This window comes from Rhododendron vialii, chromosome 9a (assembly GCF_030253575.1).
Source record: "Rhododendron vialii isolate Sample 1 chromosome 9a, ASM3025357v1".
Classification (NCBI taxonomy): Eukaryota; Viridiplantae; Streptophyta; class Magnoliopsida; order Ericales; family Ericaceae; genus Rhododendron; species Rhododendron vialii.
In genome coordinates this window covers 6,412,430-6,432,556 of record NC_080565.1, presented here as the reverse complement: position 1 = coordinate 6,432,556, position 20,127 = coordinate 6,412,430, and the positions used below count along the sequence as shown (strand labels likewise).

The window sequence follows — 20,127 nt, the reverse complement described above, 5'->3', positions numbered from 1 at the left end:
GTCAACTACAGTCAGACATATGTAGGGTCCGGTGTTAATCGAGTCAGACATACCTGGGACATAGACCCCTCGCCTCGCCTCAGCGTCATGGCACGCGAGGCACTTTTATTTATTTATTTAAAAGATCATCCGATATAATAAGTTGAACATTAAACAACATTACTTCAAGGCTTCTTTAGCTCTAACATGAGCAGTCTTGACTAAAAGTTTGGACAGTTTAACAACTCTGACAACATTAAAACGAAAACACAACAAATGAAAATCACACAAAGCCATAGAGAGGGACTGACAAGCCTTCTTCGGCTTCAACAGACCCTGGACCATAACTATAACTAATCAGTTTTAATACAAATATTAGGAATTCGCCTACTAATTTGCCCATTCAAGAAGCAACAACCCGGCTTTAATTTCCACCATCGCAGCTGATGAAGCTTGACACACAAGTTTGGAACAAAACAAGCAAAGGACTGGCCAAGCTGCTGCTCCTTTGCACCTTCATCTTGTACCCAAGCTGCTGCTTCTCTACCCGAAGTCTTATCCCATGCACCATCCGTTACAAAACAAGCAAAGGACTGGCCCTCCACAATGACTCCTTGCTTCACATAACAAAAGCAAACATCTCCTTTCTGCTCCACTCCATTTTCATCAACAGCTCCTCTGTTCGAAGGAGGCCGAAAACGAACAGACCTACCAAAGATTAACAATTCCTGAAAAGAAAGACAAGGCGTTATCAATAGAGCCACGAACATTATGAAAAGTAGCCTCATTACGCATGCACCAGAATGTCCACAATAACAAAATTGAATCCCGAATTGCATCGTCATCAGGAGCACTCTCCAGCCATTTGGAAAACCATTCCACAAAAACTCATTGGACTCCCACAATCAAAACCAAAACCTAGATGTGAAGCCCGCCATACCCTCCTAGCAAAATCACATTTAAAGAAAAGATGCTCTATAGGTTCTCTCTCCTGCCCACAATGAGCACACTCGGAAGAAACTTCAATGCCACGATGAATCAAAGCAACTTTAACTGCTATAATTCGATGAATCACCTTCCAAATAAAAAGTTGGAATTTGGGTGGGAGCTTTAAACTCCAAACCCTGCCACAACACGGAAACCGACCTTGCTCCTTTCTGAACACGTGATCATATCTGCTCTCAAACCCGAGCAAATACCCTGACATACCGTAATTCTTCCATCCTTTGTAAATTCCCAAAAGAGACAATCCTCCTGATTACCCATAGGAAAATAGAGAGATGTAATTCTGTGCACAACCTCCCCTTGGAAACAAGAAATTTAGTAAAGGCTTTATTCGGCTCCTGAATAAGCCTCCAAGCAACCTTGGCCAAAAGAGCTTGGTTAAGACGGCCTAAATCTCTAATCCTCAAACCCCCCTTACCCTTAAGAAGACAGCAAGCGACCCAATTTTTTCAAACCAACCCCTTATCCTTCTCTCCAAACCATAAAAAACGCAAAGCAATACTTCTGACCTTATCAAGAAAATAGACGGGGGATTTAAAAACCAAAAGGAGATAGGAGGGAACAGGTAACATTACATGCTTGACCAAAACCAAACGAGAAGCAAAAGATAGCGAAGGAGCTTTCCACAAGCTCAATATATTTTGAATCCTGTCAAGAGACTGCGCAAAAATGCTACCCTTTTTCAATGTGAAATCCATTTCGCCCCCAGATAAACACCAGGTTTGTCAATAAACTTAACCCCAAAGACTCCTTTTAAATTAGTCTTATCATCTGGTCGCATATTAGGACTGAGAAACATTTCAGATTTATGAAAGTTAATCCTTTGACTCGATTGCTGACAATATACATCTAAAATCCATTTGAGACACCATGCTTGCTCAAGATCATATTCCATAAATTAAAGCAATCATCCGCAAACAACAAATGTGAGATGGGAGGCGATAGAGGCTTCACTGAAATGCCACTGCAAACATTCTGGGCAGCAAACGCTTGTAAAGCATCCGAGAGAGCTTGATAAATTAGGTATGGCGACAAGGGGTCTCCTTGCCTCAATCCAAACGCTGGAGCAAAAGTTTGTGATCGACTTCCGTTCACCAAAACCAAGAAAGAGACTGTGGTAACACACTGTTTGATCCAATCCACCCACGACTGACTAAAACCCATCGCCCGAAGCACTTCAAACAAGAAATTTCAGTCTACATGATCATAAGCCTTGTTCATCTGGGGGCGAACATGGATTTCACTGGACTGAATGTACTCTGTATCTGGTCTCCACAATATGCATGATTTCTCCACACCTTTGACAATATATGCCATACATTACTAACTCATTGATGATCAATCAGTCTTTGTCGTAATGGATCCTGCTAGCTGCTTGAAAATTTGCAATACTGTATCTGTACCTAAAGCTTCAGCGAAATCCTGGAAATCATGTCTGCTTTTTTTCGAATGCGTCTCCCTTTTTGCTCGCATAGTTGCATATAACATGTTAGTCCAAGAATATTGCAAAATTGATAACAAGCTGTCATACGGCTCTCAATTTTAATGAAGTTTCAAACGCAAAAGTGAGTTGATTTCTGGTTCTTTGTGCATCCTCTCCGTCATCTTTATTAGGAGAAAGCAGGCGGCATCTGTAAATCTATATATGTATTTAATCTATTATACGGAAAACAAATATAACAGTATCTTGAATTTACACATCTCAAGAACAATAAATATAACACATCTCAAGAACAATAAATAACATATCTTTGTTGGCCATCGAAATTAGAAAGAACAAACCTCTTAGGTGAAGCGTTAATTCTTGGCTCATCTTCTTCTCTTTGTCTCTACTTTTCTAGAATACCCCAGTAACTTTAATTGATAGAAAAACCGTAAGAATAATGGGTGGGTATTCTACCTTTTATATAGAGGAGAGAAGAGGGCCTTAGAGATATTAAAAGACACCTAGTCCATCAATGTCTCTTTAATTATCAAGAGTTTTCCTTAATCTATAATTCTACTTAGTTATCGTAACGAATCATATCACTTTATTGGCTTATTTGATAGTGAAGTTCCACATGCACAAAATGTGGAGGCTAGTGGGCCACACTAATATGAAAAAACTAACAGCATCTAGCATTGCTTTCCTTCACATTCACAATTACGGTTGATGTATACATCTCGTGTATGGTCTTATGTTCAATTGCCCATGACGCGCATTAGTATATGTAGTAGGCCGAACATGATGGCTTGGACCACGTGTCCCTGAAGATGGACTGGGGCACACTCCCTCCACGCGTGGAAAACGGTTATGCCAAGAGATAATGATTGGTGCATATGGAGGCGTCAGCTCATCCCAGAAATGGTTACCAAATCTTATCGGTGATATCACAGTGACGCCGACTGACCCGTGCAAGGCATGTGCCTGTACTTGGAGAGCAAGCCAAAAAAACTCTATAAATACCAAGTGATGCAGCCCTAAAGAGGTACACCTAAACTCACACTCAAACCCTAATCTCTTGCTTTGCTCTCTGCACATTCTCATCCTCTCGCCGGAGGGCCTTGCGGGAAAACCCCCGGTCAGGTCTTAGTTGTGCGTTCACTATGTAGGTAAGGGCAAGAGGCTAGGCGTTCGCAAGACCCATCGAAGAGGAGTTCAGATCTAGGATCACGGGCCACACAGTATATCCTATACCCTTTCTCGGTATTCTAAATGAGAGAGGTAGATAGGGTGGTAAGCTAACCTTCGGCTTTATCTGCACAAAGTGGTTTTCCTCAGATTTGAACCTATAACCTCAACGACAATAGGCCGAGTTGTAGTCATGGAGCCAGTGGCCTCCTACCCTTTCCTGTTGTTCTCACTGCCAGAAAATTCGAATTAATTTCCTGTTACTGAAGTGCAGTTTCTACTAAGCCAGTAGAATATGAAATTAGTTAGTTAGTACTAAGCAGAACAAATTGCCTCGTGCATTTTCGTTAACATGTTATGATAATACGAAATAAAAAATAAAAAACTTTTCGATGACAGCTGAAGGCTAGATACGGACGGAGGTTCTTATGTGTTTACAATGACGACATTTTCGAATCGCGAAGAAGTTGAGAGCTATCTGTCGCGGAATGCTAACAAGATGTATTGAAGCTGGCTCACATTTTCATTTTCCGAAATTGTCCACAATTTAAACTCAGGACCTTTGATATAAAGTGAGGCAAAAGATGCAAAATCATCCCCAGGCCAAAAATTGACTCAACTGCCTCACACTCCATTGAACCCACGATTCAATTACTGTTTCAACTGTATGGTTGATTTCGTCTCCATCTCGCAAGAACGATAGAGTAAGCTGGGCTGCCCGCGGAACAGAACATGTTGCTTAGTCTCCACGTCCAAAGAAGAGGTTACTGTTGGGGTCCATCCAAAGTGGTGGGGTTATTTTGTGTAACACCCTTAGTGTTGGGTGTTAAACGTATTTACCCTTGGAGTCCCTTATATATAGTTGTAAACCCTATTAGGGTTTGTGTGTGACATAATGTGAGGGAGAGGGTGAGGCGAGTGTGGGGGGCCGGTCTGTGGCCTCCCGGAGAGGAACCGGCGTGTGGTTTCCGGAGAGTTTTTTCATCTTTATTGTATATTGTGTGAATATATAATCAAATGGAGTTTTTCTCTGAAATCATTGCGCGGTTTGTGTATGTAGTGTTCCTTACGGTCCTAACAGTTATTGGTCGAGTGGAAGAAATTGAGAAGGGCTTCACATTCCCAAGGACTAGCAGAATCGAAATTGCGAAATTCTTGGGTCGTGTGTACCATGGATGCTAAACAGATCATATTAAGGAAAAAAAAAAAGAGAGCAGAAAAATGTCAACTAATGGATTTGAGAACTGAGAGAGGCAAAACTTAGGGGGTGTTTGGGAGCCACATTTTTGCCTTTTCCAATTCTACTTTTCCTATTTTGGGTGTTTGGCTGCAAGACACAAAACTCATTCTATGAGAATGAGTTCTCTAATTTGAAGAATGGAGAAGAGAAGAGAAAAAGAGGTCAGGAGGAGTTTTTCCCATTCTCGTTTTCCAATTTTCGTTTTCCAGCCACACAATTTTACATTCCTACCCTCTCTGTTTTTTCATAATTCCTCAAAACCCTCATCTGAACTTTATCCTCTCCATTGCAACTTTTATTACTCACATCTTCCACCACACAACACGAAGAGAGACCAGGAGCAGAAGACTAGAGAAGTTTGCCAATCTACACACTCACCTTCGCCCATCTCTAAATGTCTTGAAATCGCCCATCACTTACTGATTTGTGTATGAGACTAGTCAAAATTTGGGTGCCATGTTCTTTCTTTTGTTCTGGAAATTAGACACTGTGTTGTTTGGTTTGGGGATTGATTTGTTTTGTGGGTATCTGCTGTTTTCTTGTTGTTTGGTTTAGGGATTGATTTGATCTCACATGAAAGGGTATCTTCTGTTCTTCTTGTTTTCTCTTCTTCGTGTGGAAGCCTCTCTTTTTTTTCCTTGGAGTAGAAAGATTTTGATTAGCTAGAATTTTTATGGGAAACAAGCTTGTTATTTTGCAATTATTCGATTTAACTTAATTGTTACTTTAGATTAAAAATCAAAAGATTGTTGGAGGAAAGAGCAAAAAATACTTGAAACAATAAAAACATAATTAAAAAATAGTTTGAGACTTTCAATTAATGAAGAATAAAGCAATTTCAAAATAAAACATAAAAAAATTAGATTAAAATATTATTTATAACCATTATTAATAACAGGGGCAACATAGTAAAAAATCAATCAATAATTCATTTGCATTCCATATCTCCCAAACACTATTCCTGCTGCAAAATGCATTTTGTATATATCATCCAAACACTCTATCAAATACAAAATACATTCTGATCATAATCCCAAAAGCTAAAAAGACAAAAAGTTGAAAATGAAAAGCCAAAAAGCAGGCTCCCAAACACCCCCTTATTTTTATATAGTAATCCTATTTCACAAAAATCAACTTGCACACGCATCGCAAGTTCCTGGCGTCTAGTAAGATAATAACGACTAAGCATTCTTCCCTCAATTATTATCTCAAATGATCTGATAAATGAAACTATGTAGAGATCAACCTAACTATATATATAAGCCTTATCAAGGAAACCGAAATGTTAGGATACATGACAGAACACATGAAAGTGTTCATGAAAGAGAATGCACACCGAGTGCGAATCCGAACCGTTCAATCTTTTTTACGGACATTTTCATGCTTCTTTTTTCACGTTTCCTACCAAGTCCCGTAGCCAAAAGTGCGGTTTCAAGTCGGAATCTGATTCAACAACTCCACCACCTCCCTCATGGGCGGCCTATCCATGGACGAGTCACTGGCACACAAGAAAGCAATCCGGAGAAACTCAACAACCCCGGATTGCTCTAGCCCTGCCCGAGAGATATTAGCGTCAAGAATTTCCATGTGTAGATTTTGAGCCAACTTTTCTCTAGCCCATTCAACCAACCTCACTTCCTTCCCGTTTCTCTCCTCCTTAAACGGCAAATCGGGTCGAATCCCCGTGGAGATTTCCAGCATGAGTATCCCGAAACTGTAGACGTCCCCCATGGCGGTCGCCATGGTGGCGCCCTGGATGTACTCGGGCGGCATGTATCCCATCGTTCCGGCGACTCGGGTGGACACGTGGGAAAGTGAGCCGTCGATTATCCTGGAAAAACCGAAATCAGCAATGTGTGGCTCAAAATCACTATCCAACAAGACCTTGCTCGCCTTAATGTTCCTGTGGATAATGGGTGTTTGTAAATTGTGCATGTAAGCTAAACCACTGGCTACGCCTCTGACAATCTTGATTCTGGTTTCCCAAGACAAAGGCAGCCTCGATGACCTGGGCGTCTCGGCAATCTTAATGCTGGTCTCCCAAGACAAAGGCAGCCTCGACCTGGGCGTCTCGGCAATCTTGATAAGATCTTGTTTTCTGGCGAGCAGCAGCCACTGGTCGAGGCTGCCATTCTCGACGTACTCATAAACAAGGACCCTGTCGGACCCTGTGTCGCAGAAACCAAGTATGGTGACGATGTTTGGGTGGCGTAGCTTGCTTAGGGCTGCCATCTCGGCCCGGAACTCGCAGAAGCCCTGGAAGGCATCCGGGCTGAGCTTTTTGACGGCGACGGTGCTGAGGCCGGCGTGGGGGAGGCGGGCCTTGTAGACCATACCGAAGCTGCCGTGGCCGATGATGAGGTCGGGGGAGAAGTTGTGGGTCGCCTTCTCGAGCTCCGCCATGGAGACCTGCTTCAGGTCGAACGTGGAGGACGGCCCCGTTGCGGCCAGGGGCCGAGTGATTGGGATTTCGCCGCGATTTTTCCTCCGGACGGCGCATGCTGCAGCGGCGAAGAGCATGATCACCACGACCAAGGCGCCGGCGGCGATGAGGATGACTTGGAGGGTTTGTTCCATTCGGAAAGGTCGAGAGGGGAATGGTTGGTTGTTGAGAGAGAGAGAGGCTAAAAAATTTCTCAGGAAGCAGAGCAGCACAGGGCAACAAATTCAAAGAAAAGAGGAGGAAAGAGGTCCAGACGCGTTGACTAATCAATTGGTTGGTGGTCCCTTTGGCAAGCTTCTGCGAGGCTCAAATAATGGAAAAGTCCCTTGGGTTTTTGACGACTCGGTTAGACCTAAAGTTACATAATGCCCACTGTGAGTGCGTGTTACGGGTCGTGCGAAAGCATAGTATGCACTAAAGAGTTATTGCATATCACAATTTCCGGCCATTGTAGCACGAGTGTCGCCCCGGACATAAAGGACATGATGACTTGACGTCATCCTCACCTTCCTCAAAAAAGCTTAAATACTTGATAAAAACTATAATAGGCTTTTTCATGTCTAGATTTTGTTTTGCTTATTTTAAAGGGTAAAATTTTGTTGATGTTCCCTACAGCTACGTGAAAGTCCTAGATCCAGTCGTCCATCTCTGCAATGGACGGCTCGAATGTATGATTCATTCCTTTTCATCAGTATCTAATAAACAAGTTTCTTGCGACATTTTATTGCCTTTTCCTATTGTTCTTCATCTTGCAAGTATATTTGGTTCAACAAGGGTAAATATGCACAGCTTCTCTTCTTCAGCTTGAAGTTTTGTATGTTCATTTGCAGAGAGCTATACTTGTGAAGCAAAAAGAATAATTTAGTCGATTTCTAGCCCCGCATCCTTTCTCAACTCTAGAGACAACACTGCTATGATACATAAACATTTTTCTGAAATTTGCAATTTTTTTTTTTAAAAAAATTTCACGTGTGATGTCCGTCATCAGGGGACCTTTTTTTATAGGCCGACCGAGCACAAATGCGAACGGGCCAAAATCCGCCCACGCACTTACCTGCCCATTGGGGCACGGGGGCCGACGCATCCCTATATCAGTAGGAAAGTAATCCTAAGGCTTTGTTCGGCTAAATAAGCCAATTGGCTTCTCTCTTTTTTTTTGTTCTTATTCAATTTTTTTTTTGTATTTGTTAGTTTTTCGTCAATTTTTTGAGGATTATTGCATTGTCATGACGAAGAAATCTAAAAAGTAAAAAATTATGATCGAAATCCATTTTTTTTAATAAAGACGAAAAAATTGGCTTATTGGTTTATTTTTTTCTTTATTCAAAAAAATTAGGTTTCGATCATAATTTTTTACTTTTTAGATTGCTCTTGTCATGATGATGCAATAATCCCTAAAAAATTAACTAAAAACTAACAAATACAAAAAAAATAAATAAATAAAGATAAAAAAAATAAGCCATTTAATTTATTTAGCCGAACGGGGCCTAAGTTGCACACTCTCTTGCGTGATATGTGGACACTGGACTCCATATGCAATGGAGATGCAGTACGCGAGGAATCTGCACGCACTGTGGGCAAGTTTTGTGTGTGGTTTTTAGAGTGTTTGCAAAATCTAAGCCATCGTTGTGTGTGCTGAGGTAAAAAGTGGGATGGAAATTAGGAAAGTAACTTTTTGCTTTCCGGCTACAACGACAACTGTGGAAGAATTTGGCTTGTCTGCGGTCTAGCTTTGACTACAAAGGTGCGGTCCAAGTGATCGTAACCGTCGGATAATATTTTTAACGGTCGAGATTAAAAAAAAATTCATGGAAATTTTTTTAAAAATCCGAACCGTTGAATTTCAAAGATGAACGGCTGCGATGCAACATCAGAGACAGACTGCAGAGAAGCCGATCACTTGGACCGCACGAAAGAATGGTGATTTCGGTGTTAACTGGCGACAGTTTCAGGAAGCAGGTTCTTGTCACCAAATGTTAACAGAAAAAGATAGCAATACGAAAGAATGGCAACAAGTTCAAAGAAAAGAGGAGGAAACAACTCCAAACGCGTTGAATAAATGGCAACAAATTAATTCCTTGGGTTGGAATTATTGGCTGGTGGTCCCTTTGGCAAGCTTCTAAGAAGCTCGATCAAATGATGCAGATAGCATGAAAAGTCCCTTGGGTTTTGACGACTTGGTTACACTTAAAAGTTACATAAAGCATGCGAGTGCGTATTAGGGGTTGTGTAAAAGCTTTTTTTTTTTAAAACGTAACGAAACACTGAAAAGTTTTTGCATATCATTAGTCAGCTTCTTGTGAGGAATCTCTTACTTAGCTTAAGTGCGGACCTCATAGATTTTGATGATCTAAACCGTTCAATGAGTTCAGAATATGATTTTAAGGGCACTCGCAAGAAATCAACAAAAAATATGACCGGAAAGTGTTTCATCCGAGCAGTTTTCGTTGAACAGTTCAATAAAAAACTGCTCAGATCAAGCATTTTTCGGTCACGTTCTGAACACATTAAACGGTTTGGATCATTAAAATTCAATCGGGAAAGGGAGGTCCGCACTTAAGAACCTCACTTAAGGTCCTTACTAGAAATTTTCTGTGCAATTAAAAAGTTTATATACCTGATAAAAGCTAAATATTTGAGTATTTGAGCCGAAGATACTACATATTGGAAGTGTATCACACAATTATCTGGATAAGTGGTATTTTTTTTGGAAAAAAATTATAATTGAAGGATTAAGCAATAAAGAAGAGTGGTAAAAAAAATAAATTGTAATGACAAAGGCGTATCATTTTTACATTTAGATCAATAAATCTAGGAACATATCAAAAGTAACTCTCTCCATCCCATAAAGAATTTTTTAACGTATTATTCAATTCTCTCATAAAATTTTCTATATGATCGAATTTCTAGTAGGTTTCACACCCCAATATAGATCTTATTTAATAGATTTTACTTAATTCTATTACAATTTTTTTGCCACCATAAAAAATATAAGGAATTACAAAATATAACAATTCGATCTGTAAGAAATGTGAATAGTATAATGTACTCCCTCCGTCCCACTTTGGTACACCCTCATAAAATTTATAATTGAAGAGTGTTTAGGGCCGGCATTGGTTGGTCTCGGACCAACAATTGGGTCTTGGGTAGTGTGGAGATTAAGTAATTTTAATTTTCTTTCTGTCCTTATCCTTTGAATCTTTGTATAATATTGCAGAGATTAATAATTTTTCTTTTTGCCAATCAAAAAAAAAAAAAACATTGATCTTATTAGATAGATCTCATTTAATTTTACTATAAAATCGTGTTAACAAAGTTAAATGTAGATAATTTTTTGAAATTTGTAAATAATGAAAGTGACCGTAGTCTCACTAGGATGGAGGGAGTGGTTTAAAGAGTGATAAAATGCACCACCAAAACTCATTCTTCGAATATTGAAACCTGCATAAATAACATGATATACGTCAATGGATGCATCAAACTAATTCGCACACATATCGTGCGTACCATGGACGCTAAACGGAAGATCATATTAAGGGGAAAAACCCCAGAAAAATGCCAACCGATGGATTTGAGAATTGAAAGAGGCAAAAGTTATTTTTATATAGTATTTTACAAAAATCAACTTGCACACGCTTTGTGAGTGCCTCGCGTCTAGTAAAGTAATAACGACTAAATTAAGCATTCTTCCTCAATTTTCATCTCAAATGATCTGATAAATGAAATTATCTAGAGATCAAACCTATCTATATAAGCCTTATTAAGGAACTAGATCGATGATACATTGGCGAGAAGCAGCCAAATCAAAATGTTAGGACACACGACACTAGAAACATAAAAGTGTACATGAAAGAAAATGAGAAATATTCCGAGCCGTCCAACCTCTTTTATGGACACTTTCATATTTCGTTTTTCAAGTGTTCTACCAAGCCCCGTAGCCAAAAGTGCGATTTCAAGTCGGAATCCGCTTCAACAACTCCACCACCTCCCTCATGGGCGGCCTATCCATGGAGGAACCACTAGCACACAAGAGAGCAATCCGGAGAAACTCGACAACCCCGGATTCCTCCAGCCCCTGCCCGAGAGATATTAGCGTTAAGAATTTCCATGTGTCCATTTTGAGCCACCTTTTCTCTAGCCCATTCAACCAACCACACTTCCTTCCCGTTTCTCTCCTCCTTGAACGGCAAATTCGGTCGAATCCCCGTCGAGATTTCCAGCATGAGTACCCCGAAACTGTAGACGTCTCCCGTGGCGGTCGCCATGGTGGCGCCCTGGACGTACTCGGGCGGCATGTACCCCATCGTCCCGGCGGCTTGGGTGGACACGTGGGAAAGCGAGCCGTCGATTCTCCTGGCCAAACCGAAATCAGCAATGTGTGGCTCAAAATCATTATCCAACAAGACCTTGCTGGCCTTGATGTTCCTGTGAATAATGGGATTTTCTAAATTATGCAAGTAAGTTAAACCATTGGCTACGCCTCTAACAATCTTAATTCTGGTCTCCCAAGACAAAGGCAGCCTTGAGCTGGACGTCTCGACAATCTTGATTCTGGTTTCCCAAGAAGGCAGCCTTGACCTAGGCGTCTTGGACGGGGTGTCAAGCAGCAGCCACTGGTCGAGGCTGCCGTTCTCAACGTAATCATAAATAAGGACCCGGTCGGACCCTGTGGAGCAGTAACAGAGCATGGTGACGATGTTTGGGTGACGTAGCTTGCTTAGGGTTTTCATCTCGGCCCGGAACTCGCGGAAGCCCTGAAAGGCGTCCGGGCTGAGCTTTTTGATGGCGACGGTGGCGTAGGGGAAGCGGGCCTTGTAGACCGAACCGAAGGTGCCGTGGCCGATGATGAGGTTGGGGGAGAAGTTGTGGGTCACCTCCCGGACCTCCGCCATGGAGACTGGCTCCGGGTCGAACGTGGACGACAGCACCATTGTGGCCGGGGTCCGAGTGATCGGGATTTCGCCGCGATTGTTCCTGCTGGCGCATGCGGCGGCGGTCACGAGCATGAACACCACGACGAAGGTGACGGCGACGAGGATGACTTGGAGGGTTAGTTCCATTCGGAAAGATAGAGAAAGGAATGGATGGTTGTTGAGAGAGAGAGAGAGAGAGTATTTGAGTGGTGAGTCTTGGAAAGCAGAACATGAGAGAAAGAGAGAGAGAGAGTGTGTATTTGAGTAATGAGTCGTCCTCGTCGAGTAAAACAAGCGTGCCAAAAATCAACTAGATCGGATATTATTAAACACTGAAATCTATTATTGTCAAGTTATATGTGTTCCGATAAAACACTTAATGATATACGATCGAGTTGATTTTGAGTACATTTGTTTTACTCGATGAGTTCTATGAAATGAACATTATCAATCATCAGAGCAAGACCGGAGCAGACTGCGCTCGCCGGGTGATAAGCGCGTAAATGTTCACATACGCGCTCCCTAATCTATCTTTGCTAAGTCTATTTATATAATATTACTTGGAGATTTATACTTTATTTTTGTTGTCGGTATTTGAAGGGTTTGACACAAAAAGCGCAAAATTAAAATATTTAACGGTGTTCGAAGTTGGGAGTTCGGGCTCAATCAAGTGAAAGGCCTGAATTACAATATGAAGTCAGGACTTTAGCACTGAACTTAACCGAAGTTCACTGGCCAAGAAATTGGACTTGCACCACTTTGACTAAGGATGGGCCCATGATGTTATAATAATACTCTCTTATTAGGGCTTTTATAATTAAAATGAAGAGGTCGGCTATCAGAGATTTGATAAAAAGGTGACTTTTATTAGGCATTGGGGAAGAGGCGTTACAGAGAAAAAAAGGAGACCTACGCAGCATCATCACGCACGATCAGAGAACAGAGTTTCGGACTTTTTGACGCATCGACAGTGGAGAAAAAGAAAGAAAGGCTGCCACTTCGAGCATCATGTCTAGTGTCAGTCGAACCTCAATGCTTTCCCTTCCGATGTCCGGCTAAACTCTCTTTTAGGATATAGATGAAACTCAATCTCTGAGTAATAATGTTTATATTTTGATTTAGTGTTTTATTATTCGAATCGTGGTTGTATGATATAAAGATTTATTTGCGGTATTAATTTTCTAATTCAAATCTTGTGTATAATTTTCTAGATTTTTATGCACATTCATTCAACAGTTCTTAATTGTTCTGTGATAGCTGGGTAAGATGGATTATGCTCCGTAAGACGCGTCGTGCTATTAGACGATCCGTGCCATAGAGACGGATCGTACTAGTAAGACGGTTCGTTCTAGGCGGCGATACCCCATGCTATTCGGTGATTCATAGAAATCTTTTGGCGATACCGTGAGGGCCCGCGAACCCTAACGATATCTGGATTGATTCGAATAATAGACCTTTATCATCGTATAGAGATTGTTACAACGGGTCGAGTGGATTCGAAACCCTAGATCTTTTCTCTCATAAACTCACTTTACTTTTAATTGCTTTACGTTAATTAGTTTGCATAATTTTAGAAATCAAACAATCAAATCTCTTTCGGAATTAATCTAGAAATTAATTGAAATAACTGCAATTCAGCCTTCGTAATTCCTGAGGACGATACTCGGAGTACTTACCGCCATCTTTTAGATAGTAGTAATTATTCTGTTTTATTAATTATTTTTTGATACGGAAACGACATGATCACCGGGCAGCACGGTGTTGCCCTTTTGAGAGGCAGCACCAACCCCAAATCCGGGAGGGTGCCGCCTAGGAAGGGATTGCAATTTCTCCCACTCTGCTCCACCCATATGGAGGCGAAGTTTAGCCAAAAAATTATTCCCAATTCATTTCCAAACTTTTCTTCCTGCTCGTGTGTATGGAGCCGGTTTGATTTCCAATCCCTGACCCCAAATATCCGTAATCGCTCCAAAATCGGTTATACATACTGAGGAATGTACGTCATATGGATTTTGAGTATTAGTTACATATGTAGATTTAACGAATCTTATCAATTACGTAATACCTACTGCTATAGACAACTAACAATACCAATTGTGCTTGCACTTTAGCGTCATTCCTTACTTATATTTTTAAATTTGGATATAGGTAAACTTCGATCCCCGCCGAGAGGCGCGTTTGACTCTTTATCTTATATCCCCGTGGAGATTGGGGCGGGATGATGAAAGAACCCCAATCGGGGGCATCGGGGATAGAACATGGTGTATGCCTTATTGTGCCAACTGAAGATTTCGTATCGGTAGCAGATCGAGCATATCACAGGTTTTTATTTGTTTCACTGATTTTAAAGGGTAAACAGTTATTGATGTTCCTTACAGCAACGTGAAAGTCCCCTCGCAAATCAATCTTGTGTGACCACTCCAATTATAGCACTTTCGTGAGTTATATTCAGGGGCAGCTCTATATGGTGTGACCCTCCGCATGGTGTTGAGGGGGTTTCAAGAGAAATCCCTGAACTTAGAAAATGCTCTAAAATTTTGTATTTTTTTTACATATAATTTGATTTTTCTTTCATACTTTTCCAAGTTGTTGGCATTGAATTGTTCATGAGTAGTCAAAGTAAAAAAAAAAAAAAAAACTTCACGTAAGATTCATGAGTATGTAGATAATATAACTCAACAAAACAAAATAAATTAAGCACAATTCATTTTCAATCAGCACAATTCATTTTCAATCACAATAAAAAATTTCATTTTCTATAGAATTTTGTATCCAAAAAATATATTTCTTTACTATTGTTTTTTTACTTTTTTTCCCCTGTTCATGAGTTTTGTATTCAACACGCGTGTCGAAAGAGTAGTATCACTCTCTCTACTATTGTTTTTTTACATTTTTTGTTTCCTGTTCATGAGTTTTGTATTCAACACGCGTGTCTAAAGAGTAGTATCACTCTCTCTACTATTGTTTTTTTACTTTTTTTTTTGAGTTAACAAATGTGCAGTCAAAACCGGATAAATTGTACCAACTCGTTACTTTTTTTTGAATCTTGGATTTTTTTATAACCGGATGTCCGGGTCCGCAGCCCTGAAAGTAATGATTGAGCATAACCCTCAATAGCTCGTGGAAATGAAGACTGTGACCTCACAACTAACTTGGCCAAACCCCTTTGGGTCTACTTCTTTTTGAAACTTTCTGCTCATGGCAAAATTTTTCTTTGTATGGCTACGATTCTATCTAAATTTCTCCAGTAGTGTTCATGGGTTGCCCACTTGACTATTTCCTGAATAATCTGTTGGCATTTTCCTAGCCTAACTTGGAGAAAAAACTAAGAAATTGGGAGAAATGGGGGCTGCCCAATACAGCAGTAGCAGCCGAGAGCAACAAGAAAACAGGGGAAGAGAGAGGGGTCTCTCTGGATATAAGCAGCAGCAAAAAAAACGTAAAAGAGGGGCTGCTCTTCCTTTTTCATTTCATTACTCCTTTAAATACTAGGGTAGACTTACACATAAAACAAACTTGGGCTATAGCAAATAAAAGAGCCCAATTACAAAAGGAAATAAAGTAGCCCATTAACATTTGGCCCAAACACAACAAAATACTTGGTCCAATTACAAAAAGATAATAAAGCATTAATTTTAACACTCCCCCTTAATGCTTTGTTGTAACACCTAACATTTCTCTAAAATATTGGAACTTTTCCTTTGAAAGAGCTTTGGTGAAAATGTCCGCTACTTGGTCTTCGGTTGTACAATACTTGAGTTGAATCTCTTCATCTTCCAAGGTCTCTCGAATGAAGTGATGCTTGATGGCAATGTGTTTGGTGCGACTATGGTAGACGGGATTCTTTGTCATTGCAATTGTGGATTTGTTGTCACACAAAATTGGAGTAGCCTCTCCTTGCTTTTCACCAACATCCTCCAAAATCCTCCTTAGTCATATTGCTTGAGAGGTTGCCAATGATGCCGACACATACTCAGCCTCGGCGGTAGATTGCGCCACGGTTTGTTGCTTCTTAGATGCCCATGAGAAGACACCCGAGCCAAGAGAAAAAGCATATCCGGAAGTGCTCTTCATATCATCAACACATCTGGCCCAATCACTATCACAAAATCCTAGCAATTTTACATCAACATTCTTCTCATACAAAATGCCATAATCAATTGTACCTTATAAGTATCTCAAGACCTTCTTAGCCACTCCAAAATGAGTTTGGCTTGCATTGTGCATGAATCGGGATAACATGCTTGTAGCATACATGAAATCCGGCCTTGTGATAGTCAAGTACAACAAGCTTCCAACCAAGCTTCTATAAAGAGATTCATCCACCTTTTTGCTTCCATCTTCTTTTGACAATTTCTCATTTACAATCAAGGGAGTTGCAACAGGCTTGCATTCTCTCATCTTGAACTTCTCAAGAAGAGTTATTGCATACTTTCTTTGACAAATGAAAATATCCTTTTTACTTTGATAAATTTCAATGCCCAAGAAATAATGCAAGAGACCCAAATCACTCATTTCATACTTCTTCATCATATCTCTTTTAAAATCCATAATCATTTTCACATTGCTACCAGTAAAAACCAAATCATCAACATAGATAGAAACAATGAGAATACCGGTGTTACCTTGCCTCTTGATGTACAAGGTTGGTTCGCTTTTGCTTCTTTGAAATCCTCTTTCATTGACGTAAGAGTCAATCTCACCATACCATGCCCGGGGTGCTTGTTTTAGCCCATATAAAGCCTTCTTCAACTTGTACACTTTTTGTTCCTTGCCTTTGACAATGAAGCCTTGAGGTTGATCAACGAACACATCTTCCTCCAAGACACCATTTAAGAAGGCCGATTTCACATCAAGTTGATTCAAGAACCATCCCTTCGATGCCGCTAAGGCAACAAGAGATCTAATTGTGTCATGTCGAGCCACCGGTGCAAATGTCTCTTGAAAATCAATTTCGGGTTGTTGAGAATACCCTTTTGCAACAAGTCTTGCTTTGTGCTTTTGAATGGAATCATCGGGGTTGAGCTTTGTTTTGAAAATCCACTTCACACCAATAACTTTTTTGTCTTTTGGCCTCTCCACCAACTCCCAAGTTTTGTTCTTCTCGATGACATGAATTTCCTCTTCCATAGCTTTTTTCCAAGCTTCCTCCTTAATTGCTTCTTCAAAGGTCTCCGGTTCAACAACACAAAATTACAACTCGCATACACATCACTAAGGCTTTTCATTCTTCTTGGAGTTGAACTTGGAGATGAGGAACTTGAGCTTGATGGAGAAGTTGGAGGAGTTTGATTTGGAGCTTCAAGATCATCACATTCTTCATCTTCTTGACTCTCCGGTTCTTCATAATTGAAAGGAACTTGATTTTGCACCACATTCCCCTTCCAATCCCAATATGCCTTCTCATCAAAGAGAACATCTCTAGAAATAATCACATTGTTTGTGGTCAAATTGAAGAGTCTATAGCCCTTTGATTGGGAGCTATAACCCACAAAGATGCACTTTTGACTAGTTTCATCAAGCTTGCTCCTTTTTACTTTTGGAACATGAGCATAACAAATGGATCCAAAAACCTTCAAGTGATTTACGGATGGCTTTCTCCCACTCCAAGCTTGAAATGGAGTAATATTTTCAATGGCCTTTGTTGGGCATCGATTCATCAAGTAGACTGCCGTATAGACGGCTTCACCCCAAAAAGTCTTGAGCAATCCCTTTTCATGTAACATTGATTTTGACATCTCCTCAATGGTTCTATTCTTCCTCTCCGCCACTCCATTTTGTTATGGAGTGTACCCAACCGTTAGTTGCCTTTCTATGCCAATGTTTTCACAAAATTTATGGAATTCATTTGAAGTGTACTCACCACCCCTATCACTTCTCAACACTTTCATTAGATGGCCACTTTGCCTCTCTACAAGACTTTGAAACTTTTTAAAGATTGAGAAAACATCGGATTTTTGTCTCATGGAATAAACCCATGTCATTCTAGAAAAATCATCAATAAAAATGATAAAGTACTTGTTACCTCCATGAGATGGCGTATCCATAGGCCCGCATACATCGGTATGAACAAGCTCCAATGGTGCTCTAGCCCTCCACGCCTTATCTTTTGGAAATGACTCCCGGTGATGCTTTCCAAGTGCACAACCTTCACAAACTTGGTTGACTTCATGAATAGTTGGCAAGCCATACACCAAGTTCTTTTGTTGTAAGTTCTTCAAGCTTTGGAAATTCAAGTGCCCAAATCTTCTATGCCAAAGCCATGAGTCATCTAGCACATCCACTTTCAAGGCCACATGCTTGGAATAGCGAAAAGTGAGAGGGAAGCTTCTATTCTTCTCCATCTTGACTTTTGCTACAACTTGGTTTCTCCCCCCTTTGTCATACATCTTGCAAGAGTCTTCTTCAAATTGAATGGTGTACCCATGCTCTATAAGTTGTCCAACACTCAACAAGTTTTTCTCTAAGTCCGGAACAAGTAGCACATCCGAGATATTCCTTGTACCCTTCTTTGTCTCCACGGCAATAGTACCCTTTCCTTTTGCTTGGACTAAGGCACCATTCCCCATCTTTACTTGAGAATTGGAGGAAGTATCGATCTTCACAAAGATACTATCATCTCCGGTCATGTGGTTAGTACAACCACTATCAAGGAACTACACATCATTCTTTTGCTCAGAAGCCGCTTGACAAGCATAAAACATACACCCTCCACCTTCTTGCTCTTCAGAGTAATTAGCTTGTTGATTGTTTGTGACTCGGCAATCCTTTTTGACATGCCCAAATTTGTTGCAATTGTAACATTGTGGCTTCCCTCGAAACCAACAATCTTTATCAACATGACTACCCTTTTTACAAATTCCACACCTTGGTTGAGTGGCCTCATCATTTCCTCTTGCTTGAAAGTTGTTTCCCCTTTGAAAATTGTTTCCACTTTGAAAATTGTTCCTTCCTCTTCCTCTTCCTCTATCATTTCCACCTCTTCCTCGTTCAAAATTTCCACCACTTGAAAAATGCCCTCTAGATTGATTATGACTTGAAGAAGATCCTTTCCCATGGGGCTTTGGGGTACTAACATTAAGCTTAGATTGAAAGGCACTCTCAATTGACTTTTCCGATTGCCTATTCAATCTTTGCTCAAATGTCTTAAGGGAACCCATCAATTCTGCGACACTCAAAGTGGCTAAATCTTGAGTATTTTCAATAACGGCAACAATGGAATCATACTTCGTTGGCAAATTAATCAAGATTTTCTCAACAACTTTTTGAGTAGCAACATCTTCCCCATATGTTTTCATTTGATTCACAACATCCATAAGTCTAGAAAAATAATCAGTCAACAATTCACTATCCTTCATTTTCAAATTCTCATAATCCCTTCTCAAAGATTGAAGTTTGATGGTTTTTACCTTCAAATTGCCTCTATATTCATTGTAAAGAATATCCCATGCTTTCTTGGCTTTGGTTTCATTGATGATTCTAGGAAAGAGGTTGTTGGAAACACCTTGTTGAATCATGGAGAGAGCTTTTGCATTAATCCTATTATCCACCTTCAATTGTTTCTTTTGCTCATTTGACAAAGCCACCTCCACACCTTCATAATCTTCAAACCCATCTTGAACATATTCCCAAACATCATTTGACATGAGTTGGGTCTTCATTTTCACACACCAAAAATCATAGTTTTCTCCATTGAGAAGTGGAAAAGAAAGTGGTAGAGCACCCATGTTTTGATTGCTTGAACTTGCCATTGTTGTAGACTTTCTAGGGTTTTGTTTCCCCTTCACAAATCTTCACTCCCAACTTGTTCTTGATCCAACCTGGCTCTGATACCACTTATGTTGGCATTTTCCTAGCCTAACTTGGAGAAAGAACTAAGAAATTGGGAGAAATGGGGGCTGCCCAATACAGCAGTTGCAGCCGAGAGCAACAAGAA

The 20,127-nt window shown here is 40.4% G+C and overlaps 2 protein-coding genes and 1 pseudogene across 2 annotated transcripts; all 3 read right to left on the bottom strand.

The window, feature by feature from the left end:
* Positions 1-5,694: 5,694 nt before the first annotated feature.
* Positions 5,695-7,554, bottom strand: LOC131301606 (leucine-rich repeat receptor protein kinase EMS1-like). Its single transcript, XM_058327975.1, has one exon. The coding sequence runs from the start codon at positions 7,410-7,412 to the stop codon at positions 6,267-6,269; it is 1,146 nt and encodes a 381-aa protein (XP_058183958.1). The 5' UTR covers positions 7,413-7,554; the 3' UTR covers positions 5,695-6,266.
* A 3,308-nt stretch (positions 7,555-10,862) lies between these two features.
* On the bottom strand, positions 10,863-12,338 carry LOC131299550 (leucine-rich repeat receptor protein kinase EMS1-like; annotated as a pseudogene).
* Positions 12,339-18,847: 6,509 nt separating this feature from the next.
* Positions 18,848-19,942, bottom strand: LOC131299549 (uncharacterized). The gene has a single exon (XM_058325138.1). The coding sequence runs from the start codon at positions 19,940-19,942 to the stop codon at positions 18,848-18,850; it is 1,095 nt and encodes a 364-aa protein (XP_058181121.1).
* Between the last annotated feature and the right edge of the window lie 185 nt (positions 19,943-20,127).

Bases quoted from the DNA above. Each gene is read 5' to 3' on its own strand.
- LOC131301606 (XM_058327975.1), bottom strand. From the start codon at position 7,412: ATGGAACAAACCCTCCAAGTCATCCTCATCGCCGCCGGCGCCTTGGTC.
- LOC131299549 (XM_058325138.1), bottom strand. From the start codon at position 19,942: ATGGCAAGTTCAAGCAATCAAAACATGGGTGCTCTACCACTTTCTTTT.